Genomic DNA, 13467 nt, shown 5'->3' on the forward strand with positions numbered 1-13467 from the left:
CCATAAAAAAAATGAAATATTGACAGGACATTATGTTAAGTCAAATTAACCATGCACAGTAGGCTAAATATGTGGGAAACAAAACAAAGACTGAACTCATGGAGATACAGTGCCAAATAATGTTTCTTTACCAGAGGCTGGGAAGGGAAATAAAGGAATGGCTAATGGGTATAAAACACAGTCAGACAGAAAGAGTAAGATCTACTATTCAGTATCCCAATAGGGTGGCTACAGTTAACAATAATTTATTGTATATTTCAAAAAAATCAAAGGAGTGGAACTGCAATGTTCCTAATGCAAAGAAGTGATAAATGCTGGATATGATGGATACCCCAATTATCCTGATTTGAACATTACACATTGTATGCTTATATCAAAATATCACATGTACCCCATAAATATGTACAACTCTCAAATATTCATAATTTTTAAAAATTAAAAACTTGTTAAAATTTTTAAATATAGATTGTCACAAATTTGATTATCACTTTAGAATAACTTCTTAGGGGTTGAATTCCTAGCCAAAGAAGACTCATTTTATTATATTTTTAATTGTGCAGATATGTATATTTTCAAAGCTTTTATAGTGCCTAATGCAAAGTCTGAAAAAGTTCACAAAGGAAAAGAAGAATCAAGTTCCACAGTCTCGAGGAAAGGCTCTAGAAATACACAATTAATAACAATTTTTGTCTGCAGGTACCACAACCTGGTCGAAGGGTAAACCTCTGCAACAACAATAATAATAAAACAATAGCAGCCAGGCATGATGGCTCACACCTGTAATCCCCAGTACTTTGAGAGGCTGAGGCAGGCGGATCGCTTGAGCTCAGGAATTCATGACTGGCCAGGGCTACATAGCAAAACCATGCTTCTACCAAAAGTACAAAAAATTAGCTAAGTGTGGTGGTGCATGCCTGTGTCCCAGCTACTCGAGAGGCTGAAGTGGGAGGATCACTTCAGCCAGGGAGGCAGAGGCTGCAGTGAGCCAAGATTGTCACTGCACTCTAGCCTGGATGAAAGAGTGAGATCCCACGTCAAAAATAAATAAATAAAAATAAAGTAAAAAATAAAACTATGGCAAGTCTGACAATGCCTAAGGGAAATCAAAGAACAATCCAAATAATTATTTCTTAAGAAAGCTAGACTGAGTTAAAGGAAGACAAATGTAGAGAAGAAATACCAGATTTAAGAAAATAAATCAAAGATCTAGAAGTAGGTTATCAAAGCATTCCCAGAACGTAGCCCATTTACAATTCTTCCTTGACCATGAGTTTATTAAGGAAAAGTATACGTCACAAAGAAAAAAAAAATAGGGCTTGTGAACTTAGTAATCACTAAGTCTTTGATATGTCTGATAGGAGAAAACCATTGAGTTAACTACTATAGACACTAGGCAACTTATAGAAACATCGAGAATACAGATCTTCTGGTTCTCATTCTACTGTTCTGTCCTCCATATTTTCCCCATTATACAATATAAAATGTGAGTTACATGTCAAGTAGTTCAAATCCCATGTTGTATTTAAAAATCAAATAGTAGCCATTAAAAATATACATCGTCTATACATACAGGTAGTGAAATATTCTATTTTTTTAAAGAAATAGTAGTAGTACCATAACTGTAAGACAGATAATCAACAAAATTCTTAAAGAGAATTTGGCCAACACATTCAAAATATAAGCAAATAAAAATATTGGAAACACAGAGATTACTTCAGAAACATTTCTACTTAATTTCTTTAATAAATTACTGCTTAAATACCCTATCTCCCAACTGTATTTTTCCATTTTAAAAATTATTTCTAAAACAGAGTTATAATTTTAAAAGGCACTTACCATCCATATGACATACTGATTAATATAATCAGGATCACTGAGTTGATTTATTAATGGAAGAAGAATTCCTCGTGCAAGGATTTCCTGAAAAAAAAAAAGTAAAAAACAAAAACAAATTTAATCTATTTCTCAAATCAATAGCATAATGTAAATATTCCAACACAATGCTGTTACTTAAGAAAAGTATGATATACGTTCAAGTAAAACTTGATAACCAACACAGTCTTATAAAAAGATGACTACGCCTCAGTTTAGATAAATGAGATAAAGTTACCTATATCAACTTGGAGACATCTCCACAGTAACAACTGTGGAGTGAAATAAAGCAAGATGATACCTCTAGTATGTTAGCATTGATGTCGATTGTAAAAGGACAAAATATAAGACTAACAGTGTTTATGGATTCATTTATCTTTATTAAAACTATAGAAACAGAAAAGAAAAGGAAAGGATACACACTGATTTTAGAACTGCTACCAAGGGAGGAAACAGAGCAACTATAGTACATTATCAACACTGGTTACATCTAGGTGGTTGGCACATAAATGTCTACTGTATTATTCTCTATGCTTCTCTGTGTTTGAATAGTTTCCTAATAAACATTTTTAAAATAACAGATATGTTAATCGACTTGACATTCTCTAAAATCTGCCTTCCCATTCTTTGTAGTTGTTTATGCTCCTATGTATTAATATTCTGCCCTTCCTTTAAAAACTGACTGCAGAATTACCCTGTTATATAAAACTTGATCATTCCAACAGAAATATGCTTGAAATACTCATGCCCTGTATCTACAGCATTTATCACTTGATATTTTCTCTGTAATTGTTTAAGTTTTACATTTTTCTAATAGATGGCAACTATCTAGGAACCCTCTATATGAGTGGAATTGGTCAACTTATCTATTGAATTATTTATCCTCAAAAATATTTACCTTCCTCATTCCATCTTCTCAAGGTCATTGTTTTAAACAGGGCAGGCATTTGATAAATGAATAGAAAAAAAGAAACTAAGAATTTAGTACTGATTCTATAAATACAATGATTTCACCCGGTATTACCCTTTAGTGCCAGTAATGTATAAATTTATGAAACCTAATCTAAGAATATTGGGGGAGATTAAATAACAATAAGCTTAACAGGATGTTTAATTTTTCTAATTAAAGGATCATTTTTTCTTCCCAGATCTCTAATTTATTTGTGCCATTTTCTCGTGTAAGTTCACAGAAGGTGGTCTTTATTTTTAGTAAGCTGTACAAGTCTCTTTTGTAAGCTGTACAAGTCTCTGCCAACCATTACCCCCATGATGAATCAGTATTTCCAAAAAGCTGATTTGGAGGCGCCAGTAATTTTCTGAAATGTCTTTGGAGACACTTTACAGTCCGAAATGACAAAAAATGGCTTCTTTCAAGGTTAGTTTTAGTCTCCTACTTATTTAAAATTGTATTTGTGTATGTAATTCCTTCCTTCAAATTATGTCTCTGGTCACATGTTCAAATTTTAAAATGTACTTTGTTAGGAAAAAATTCACACACACACACACACACTTTTTCCAATGTTTCTTTTCAAAAGGAGAAAAAAAACACCTGGGGAAAATTTCTGATTAAATTATGTGTTTCTTATTAGTTGGTGTAATTAGCCGATTTGTACTAGAAAACTCCTAATCTGTCACATTAAAGGGTTTGGTTAGTCAAGGGCTAATCATATGACTCAAGGTCCTAGTGACAGCTCTAAATATTCCAAGCAAATAGCTACTTCCACATAATTCCTACTTTAAGATCCCCAATTTTTAGAAGACAGCACTGTTTGTCAAACATGGGGCCTAAAAGATACAAAGTCATTGGAGCCATATCTTTAAAGGAATAAAAACATAGTAATGGCAAGAAAGTAGAGGCAATTAAATAGCTATTATCTCAAACACAGTAACTTACACAATCTATACAAAGTATCCATACAAAGAAAATTAAAACTCTTTCATCTGTTATTTAATCTAAACAAAGTATCTTCTGAGAAATCTTAGAATTACTGACAAAGGAAAACAAGAAAGAGCTAAAGGAAAAAAACTGACTTGCTAAATGCATGGTCTGTAATTATCCTCACTCAGTTAGATTCAACCAAAAAGAAATAAAATACTGGCCTAAAAGAGAAATTTATTATTTAAAAAAATGTGCTCATTAAAATCCTATTTTACATAACCTCATGTAACAAGGCAGATTTTCATTCATGGCTTTTAGGAGTCAACTTAATCTTCAAGAAGCTGCAGTAGCACATGCACCACAGCCAGCAAGAGGGTAAATGGGTTTCCTTTTGCAATAAAACTGATTATCTGACTGAGCATCTGCTATGTGCCAGTTATTATGTTAAGCACTAAGTATATATTTATGATAAATACAGATATAGTCTCTGTCCTCATTAGAGTTACAATTCATCTGGCAGAAAGAGGTACCAAATTAACAACTAAATTACCATCTTAAAATATGGTAAATGCTATGAAGGAAAAAAACTGGATGTTATCTATAATAACAGGGAATTATGAGGGAGATTTAGATTGGGTGGTCAGGGTGGGCATCTCTAAGGAAATGACATGAAGTGAGATGAAGAATGAATATAATTTAGCTGACAGAATAAGAGGAATCGGTTTTTTGTTTTGTTTTATTTTGTTTTGTTTTTCTGAGATGGAGTCTTGCTCTGTCGCCCAGGCTGGAGTCCAGTGGCGTGCCATTCTCCTGCCTCAGCCTCCCAAGCAGCTGGGACTACAGGTGCCCGCCACCACGTGTGGCTAATTTTTTGTATTTTTAGTAGAGACGAGGTTTCACCGTGTTAGCCAGGATGGTCTAGATCTCTTGACCTCGTGATCCGCCCACCTCGGCCTCCCAAAGTGCTGGGATTACAGGCGTGAGCCACCACACCCGGCCGAAGAATCATTCTTAACAGAGAAAAAAAAGGACATTAGAGAGGCAGGGAGAAAAATGGCACTTTTGGGGGAAAATGCCAGTGTGGCTGGAGTATAGTGACCACTAACAAAGACCATCCTTGACCAAACTTAGGCTCCTCTGAATCCTCCACCCATTTACGCCCTAACCTTTGAGTTTCCATGTCTGTTCATCTTTTCATTGCAGTTTTAGCAAGAATTCTATCAAGTGGGTTTAGACAGATCTCCCTCACCCTAAATTCCTCAGTCCCCACCCTTTGTGTCTGAACATCCCAGCCCGCTCTCAACAAGAATCCTATTAAGTCTGTTTACCCATAATTCCCACTTACACCTGATGTTTCCTTTCAGTAATTTTCCATCCACTGATCCCCGGTCTGCTCCTTGGCTATAAATCCCAACTTGTTCTTGTTGTATTCAGAATTGAGATCAATTCTATACCGAGGTCACTTTTCCCCTACTGCAACAGTTGCTAGATAAGGTCTGTTTTTTCCTACACTTTACTGTTCAGCTCTGGTTTTCCTTGACATTGCTTGGCATGAAGGCTCGAGAGGTAAATAAGGCCACACTACATGCGAACCTGTAAGCCTCTTGGAGGACTTGAGATATGAAAAATTTACTAGACGATCATACCACTTATTAGGATGGAGAGAAGACTAAAAGGCAGACAGGATATGGATGTAAGAATAAGACTTCCACTTTGGACATTTAAGTTTTAAAAAGCTGTGAGTCACTCTAGTGGTTACTTCAAGAGGGCAGCTCAGAGTTGCCCGGAGCTCAGAAGGTAAATATGAAATAAAGCTATAAATTTCAAACTCATTAGCATTTGAAAGGTGTTTAAAGCCACAGTAATGGATGAGCAAGAAAAAGTCCTGGGACTTAAGATCTTGAATATTCAAAACTTAAGCAGAAGAGAAGTTAAGGAGTATAAACATGACTAAAAAGGAAAACAAAGGTGACTAAAAATGAGACCAGTGACATGAAAGAAAAGAGAAAACAGAGTTTCAAAAAGGAAAAGAAGGCAAGACATGTGAAATAATGCTGAGATTCCACATAACAGTAGCTGGCTGGAGTATTATGGAAACAGATTATTATGCCAAATGGATACTCTGCATGAACAAGTGCTATACCTGATTAGTACTATCTTCCTTCAGTGGCAGATATGAATCTAGTGATAGACATCCAGGTACTTGTCACCCTTGATAAAGACCAGCCCAAATAATTGGCCTTAACAATATATAATAAGGCTCCTCCCATCAACACTAAGCACTTTCTATTACTTCACGTAAGTACCATTAACATACCTGAGAAGGACACTGAACTCAAGCTAGGTAGATGTTAGGAAATTGTATGGTATTGCTTATAAACAATACCATACAAGCATAAAAGCAGGAATTGTTATCTATTTTGCAGATACAGGTATCTATATCTATGATCTCTTTAGTCTATCTAAAGAGTAAAGAGATCATAAGCTTTTGTTTTTAGGAAAATTCAAAACTTTCATGTTACCCATTCAACCAGGACATGGTCTTATGTAGCTAGCATTTCTAAATCATTACCAGCAGCCAAAGCCAAATGTTATTCCTTTAAATTTACACACAGAGCTTTACTCTGAAGGTTTATACTCAGGGAATAAAGAGTCCAAGACTACTATTCTCATCTGACATTAATTTTCCAATTACAAAAAAACATAATCTTAACTGCACAGTTTTTAAAGTTTCTGTCCAAAAATGTTATTTTTATCTAACCTGATTTACATAACACTAGGGTATAAGAAAATTTAAAACAAACTTTTGTCATAACCAAAAACCAAAGCACCTATCAGCCAGAGACTCCTGGGGGATTGGGGGGAGGTTTCCATGAACCTGAAGTTCCCCCAGAAGCTTGGGTTTCAGGTGACCCTTTCAACACCATTTTCATAATAATGCTAAGACATTATTTAACTTTTCACTCTTGTTCTTTCATGTACACACAGTGACCTTTACAAAAGTTACATAATGCTATGGTGCTCTATCTATGTATCAGGTAAGGAAATATATGCTTGTATATTTTCATGTTTAAAAATTTCTTAGTTTTCACTTATAATATGTAAATATTTTAAAGAAAACCCACATAAATAAAAGCTCTTTAGAGTTTTCAATAATTTTTAAGAGTGTAACTGGGTCTTAAGACCAAAAATTTTGAAAACTGCTGCTCTACGTTTTTTTACAGGTATGATTTGGTATGAGTTTAAGCTTACCCTGACAAAGTATCGCATGATCTTGTTCTGGAAATCTCCAGGAGGTAGCAATAAATATAATAAGACCTCACACAAATCCCTTAGGAATCCTAAAAATAGAAAAAGTAGCTATCATAACATTAGAAAATGTAAAGTCTACACTTACTCTTGATATATAAGGTACATAAAAAAGGTAGAAATAAGCAGTTCTCTGCTTAAAATGGCTGATTATTTTAGTAATTAGTACACATCAGTATTCATTAAAAATTCCTTCATTATTCTCAAGTAGTAACTATTCATTAATCAACTTAACTGTTTTTTAATTTTGCTGTTTTAACCAGTTTTTTGAATCATAAAAAATTTCATTACAAGTCTTTTTCCCAAAATAGTTTTAGATGGACCAGGTACTTTGTAATTCTACCACACATTAATTAGCTTTCCATACTTAAAAGTTATTCACACATTTTAAAATATAGCTGTAATTCTTCTTTCAAGGAAAAACCTCCACCATCTCAGCAGGCTATATCAAAGGAAAAAAAGAGTATGCTCGTCTATTCTGCTGATTTAAGAGAGCTCAACTTACATAAAACTATTGCACATCAGTATATCTATGAATTACATTCTAAGTTACTATAATACAAATTGACCCTTGAACAGAGTCTGAATTGCTCAGGCCCACTTTCATGTGGATTTTTTTCAGTAAATATATTAGAAAATTTTTTAGAGATTTGTGACAATTTAAAAAACTCAGAGATGAACCGCATAGCCCAGAAATATCAAAAAAATTAAGAAAAAGGTATGTTATGAATGCATAAAATATGTGCAGATACTACTCTATGTGTTAATCAATTTTTTGCATTATTGGTAAGGGTTATGGTTACCAGTGGGCTGTTAGTATTTAAGTTTTTGGGGGACAAAAGTTATGCACAGAATTCTGTCTGCACAGGGGGTCAGTACCCCCAACCCTCTCACTGTTCAAGTGTTAACTATATTTCTTAACAGTGCTAATAAACTGGCCATTAAAAGCTGAATTATACAATAAAAACAAAAAGAAAAGGGAAAAGAAGAAAGGAAGAACAAAGGAAATAAATAAAAATATTTAAAACATTTTCAAAATCTAAGAAAACAATTTCCACAACTAGAAGGGCTTTTCTATAGTTGTTCCTGTGCTGACACTTCCTGGGAATATAATTGCGTAAGTGATCCTCTTAATCTAAAACTGTGCCAATTAACAAAGACTTAATACGTGCAAAACTGGGAAAAGATGTAGTGTAAACTACAAATAAAAGACAAGCCCGCTGAAATCTATAAATTTTATTTGAAATCACTATATTCATTCCCTTAGGAAATATTTTATGGTAACAGGCATACTTCTGAAGCAAAAATAATAAATTCAAGAGGAAGAGAAATCACTACAGATAAAAAAATTCAATTATAAAATGTTGGCTGGGCGCAGTGGCTCAAGCCTGTAATCCCAGCACTTTGGGAGGCCGAGACGGGCGGATCACGAGGTCAAGAGATCGAGACCGTCCTGGCTGGCACAGTGAAACCCCATCTCTACTAAAAATACAAAAAATTAGCCAGGTGAGGCTGTGGCGGGCGCCTGTGGTCCCAGCTACTCGGGAGGCTGAGGCAGGAGAATGGCGTGAATCCAGGAGGCAGAGCTTGCAGTGAGCTGAGATCCGGCCACTGCACTCCAGCCTGGGCGACAGAGCGAGACTCGGTCTCAAAAAAAAAAAAAAAAAAAAAAAAAAAAAGTTTATGTTTGCTATATTTTAAAAGTAGATTGATAATTTCTTTTCTTTTTTTTTAGACAGGGTCTCACTCTCATCACTCAGGCTGGATGGAGTGCAGTGGCATGATCACAGGTCACTGCAGCCTTGACTTCCCAGGCTCCGGTGATTCTCCCACCTCAGCCTCCTGAATAGCTGGGACTAAAGGTGTGCACCATCACAGCCAGCTAATGTTTCGTACTTTTAGTAGAGACAGGGTTTTGCCATGTTGCCTAGGCTGGTCTTGAACTCCTGGACTCAAGCAATCCAGGCCCTTCGGCCTCCCAAAATACTGGGATTACAGGCGTGAGCCACTGCACCCAGCCAGGACCAGTTAATTATTAAAGATGACCTTTAAAGAAGAAAACAGAATCTGGAAACTACTTTTAAGAATTACAAAATAAAATAAAATGAATAGCATCTTTACTATGCTACCTGCCCTAAGTAAGAATAATTTTATCCTTAAGATTTGTTCACTGGTTCTGCTAACTTGACTCTAGCAAGTTACTATTGTCAAGAAAGTTAAATTGAAAGAAAACCTTCTTCATCTTTGGGGGAAGTGCACACTAGATCACGGCAAACGTCCTTCTCCATTTCAACTTCAACTTCAAAGAAGGTATCTACAAGATCTTCTGCTGTACCTGAAGAAAAACAATTCAAGATACATAAAATGATAAAAGGAAAATAGATTTTTAAATCCTAGTTTCAAATGGAATAAAGATATTACCTTTTACTTGATCATCTTTCTCTGTTATTTTCTGTTGAGCCTTTCTGAATACTCGTAAGTGTGTGCCAAAATCATCTACAATGCGTGTAGTAAAATAAGGTTGCCAGTCTATTTCTTTTGACCTTATAAAAAACACATTACATAAAAGAATTATATAAATGCTTTATCAGAAAATATAAATTCATTTTAATGACTACTGACAACATGATTATCTGAGACTGTAAATTTAAATTGAGATTTTCATTCATTATTACCTGTTAGTATTGTTTCATAAGATCCAAAGTAAATCTTCACTAAGTCTTCTAACAATATTACTTGAATTATTTTATGTGCCAAAGTTTAAATCTACTATCTAAATGCTTAAAATAGTAAAGTAATTTTTTTCCAGTTAAATTTGAAGTGAATCTGATAACAGTATACCATGTAATTTCTCAGCCCCAACATAAGAATACATAAGGAATTCTGAATAGTTTTGTTTGCTTTTAAAAGAGCATTTCAAACATTTCTTGGTTTCTTCTGAACTCTTTCTGAATTCTCCACATTCATCTTTTTAGCGATGCAACACATGTTCTGAACGTTCTGTTTGAATACACTAGCACTTAAAAACTTGGCCATGGTCAGGCACAGTGGCTCACACCTGTAATCCCAACACTTTGGGAGACTGAGGCAGGAGGATCACTTGAGTCCAGAAGTTCAAGACCAGCCTAGTTGACATGGTGAAACTGTCTCTACAAAAATTAGCCAGGCATGGTGGCATGCACCTATAGTCCCAGTTGCTAGGGAGGGTGAAGTGGGAGGATCACCTGAGCCCAGGAGGTCAACGCTGCAGTGAGCTGTGACCACACTACTGCATTCGAGCCTGGGTAACAGAACTATCTCACCACCAACAACAACAACAAAAAAAGCCTTAACCATTAGAAATAACTAATTAAACGGAAATGGTTTAAAGAATGATGTAAAATATCACACATATAAAAGCCTTTAGAATACTCATGAATAAGGTAATTACTAATTTTAGGAAGTCACCTAGTACTCTATCTCAAAAGCAACAGACCTCAAAAGATACCGTTAATTCAGTATACCAGTGAAACAGGTAAAAAACACAATAGATAACTCAAAAACAATTTATATCTCTCCTTGGACTGGGTGACTTTTTAATATAATGTTCTTTTTCATAAAATCGCACTAAAATTAATTCACCCTTTCAGGAACATACCAAGTAGACAGAAAACAAAGAGTCTATTCGGGAAGATGCTGGACAATGGAGGAACCAAAAAAGTACACCATAACTCATTCTGGTAATTACCCAAACATACAATAAAGAGGCTAGTGAAGAAGCTGACTTAATTACTATAACTTTTGGGGGGAAAGAAAGAAAAAAAAAAACCCTTAAAGAGTCAGTATGATATTGAAAAATAAATGGTTTTCAAGTAAAAAATAAGTTATTAACACTAAGGCACAACTATGGTTTGTTGTATAAATGAAACTAAAGAGAAAGCCATAAGTATATGAACAGGAAAACAAATCAACACAAAAAGGTGGATCCCTAAGCTCAGTAATCCGAGGAAGAATTAATTAACATTATACAGAATATAAGAGCCAAGCATATAAGCATATAACTAAACTTGGTAACAATCTTCAGTCTCAACATAAAACCTAAAATAAAAACTTAAACCTAACAGTCTCTAGAATCTCTTTTTTCTTATTTAAAAAAATAAATCACAATCTGTATAAGCATCTTTCAAAAATCTTTATATGAATATTTATTCAAAATCATCCATACTTGAAAATTTTATAAAAACAAAATTTACTTAGTATAGGCCACAGCTCATTTAATCCATAAAAGGTTCATTCTGACAAATTTAGAAGAAAGCAGAATATATAATCTTTCAAGTTACATCTGTCCTGTTTCACGGTACAATGCTGTTTATTTAATTTACTGAAACTTTCAAACAAAATAAAATTTACCAAATTAGAAGGCATTTTAAATCCATCTTGATTCATTATAGAGGACGTAATCACATTTTAAACGAATAAAATTATCAAGCAATGCAAATACATACAAATTGTATCTGATGTACAGATTTCTATTTTCAATACAGAAATATGTTGAGGGTAGAAAAATAGGAAAAACAGTACAGATATCCTATATATCTTTCTGAGGTTATTATTTTCCTTCTGCTTGACTTATTTCCACTGACTTCATGCAAACTTAATATAAATCTCAAAAGAACTTTCAAGATTAGGAGGAACAACAATAGCACACTGCTTCCCATTTATAAATTAGAAGGATGTATATTAACAATTTCTAGTAAAGTTTGTCTTAACAAAATTGGAAAATATTTTGATGACAGTGAAGTACTTTCTAAAATCATGACATGATAAATATGTAATAAATGCAATGTGAAAATGAGTAAGAAATATTTCATTTATGTAATAGCCATACTTCTACTGCATCTACTACATAGCTTTCTAGTAGAGCTCTTAATATCAATTATGCTTACATTATGCCAACAGTCAAAACTCTTTTTCACTTTGCTTAAAATATTCCCCCATATAATTCTTAGTCTAGTAAAACAACCGGGCTATTACATAACGCATCTTATTACCGACACTTGAGTTTTATTATTATTGCTAATAAGCTGTAATTTCTTGAATTTAAAAATAAAAGAACATAATCCCTATATGACCAAAAAAAGTGATACAATTAACCCTAGCCTGAAAAAATTGACAGTAGGCCCCTGAAGCTTATGTATCTTGACAGAATGGTTGCAATCAAGAATTAAGGTTAACTAGGAATGCAAACAAGTAATGAAATTTTAATTGAAAGCACAAAAGCAAAACAAAACTATAAAGTATGTCTCTCTGAACATAAATTTTGCAAGCCCTTATCTCTGTCTCTAATGCTACCATCCTATCCCTCGCCACCATTCTACGTATAGGTCTCCCACATCCACTGTGTCCCTTGCATTCCAATTTCCATAAAGCAGTCAAATTTTTAAAATAGGATATACACAGCTTTAAAACTGCAGTAACACCCCATTATTATTAGAGCTAAGCACGAACACCTTCTCTAAGATCTTTCTTACCGGAGAGCCCTTGTGTATTTCCTCTTCATCACCATCTATCTCACCCTCTCCCTGCCTCTTTGTTTTGCAGATCCACAGGCTTTCTTTCCATTTGTCAAATGCTAATATGCCCCTTACACTCTCAGTGCCTCTGGACAGACTATTCCCTCCCCCACATTTGCTTGGCATAGCCTACTCCCCATAAATTTTCCTTCTTTCCCCCCATTCACTTGACAATTCCCACTTATACATTAAGGTTTATCTAAAATGTCAATTCCACATGCCAGCCCTCATTGACCCCCATCCTCTCCACTATTCATTCCTTCAGACTAGGTCCTGTCTCCAGTTATGCATTCTACCAAACTTTCCACTTTTTATAGCTCTTACAAGCTACAGTTGAATTATTTGCTGTTAGAATATTAATCTCAGTAAGGCACGGATTGACTGGGTCTGTTTTTTGTTGTTGCTGTTGTTGGTTTGTTTAAATAGAGTCTCACTATGTTGTCCAGGCTGGAATGCCATGACTATTCACATGCATATTCACAGTGCAGCCTCAAACTCCTGGGCTCAAGTGATCCTCCTACTTCAGCGTTCTGAGTAGCTGGGAGTACAGGCACATACCACTGCACTCAGCCAACTGTGTTTGTTTTATTCATAGTTGTATCCCCCGTGGAAAAGTAATGTTTCAAATATTATTGGAGGCACTCAATGCATACTGATTTATTGATTCCTTTTCCAGGGTCAGAGCACTGTTTTCGATGGATGTTTGAAGCATGGCAACAGGAGGCACAAACAACAATTGCTTCCTTATTCCTTGAAGTGTTAAAGTAGAATATGTACTGAGAAGCTCTTTTTGACTCACGGTTACTTAATGCCAATGCCTTAAAAAGGCAAGTAAAGTCCCAAATACGTGGTTGA

At 34.8% G+C, this 13467-nt stretch overlaps 1 protein-coding gene across 8 annotated transcripts in view; it reads right to left on the reverse strand.

Moving 5' to 3' along the window:
- The window catches only part of SNX13 (sorting nexin 13), a 157096-nt gene that overhangs the window by 83226 nt on the left and 60403 nt on the right, over positions 1 to 13467 (reverse strand). For all 8 annotated transcript variants that reach the window (XR_004057995.1, XM_030932570.1, XM_030932568.1 and 5 more), the window contains 4 exons: positions 9482 to 9603; positions 9294 to 9395; positions 7004 to 7092; positions 1837 to 1920 (listed from right to left, as the gene is read on the reverse strand). Coding sequence is in view for 7 of the 8 variants with exons in the window: in XM_030932570.1 (XP_030788430.1) it covers positions 1837 to 1920; positions 7004 to 7092; positions 9294 to 9395; positions 9482 to 9603 (397 nt within the window). In the remaining variant the exon portion in view is untranslated. The remainder of the gene's footprint in view (positions 1 to 1836; positions 1921 to 7003; positions 7093 to 9293; positions 9396 to 9481; positions 9604 to 13467) is intronic.

Source organism: Rhinopithecus roxellana, chromosome 6, assembly GCF_007565055.1.
Source record: "Rhinopithecus roxellana isolate Shanxi Qingling chromosome 6, ASM756505v1, whole genome shotgun sequence".
NCBI lineage: Eukaryota > Metazoa > Chordata > Mammalia > Primates > Cercopithecidae > Rhinopithecus > Rhinopithecus roxellana.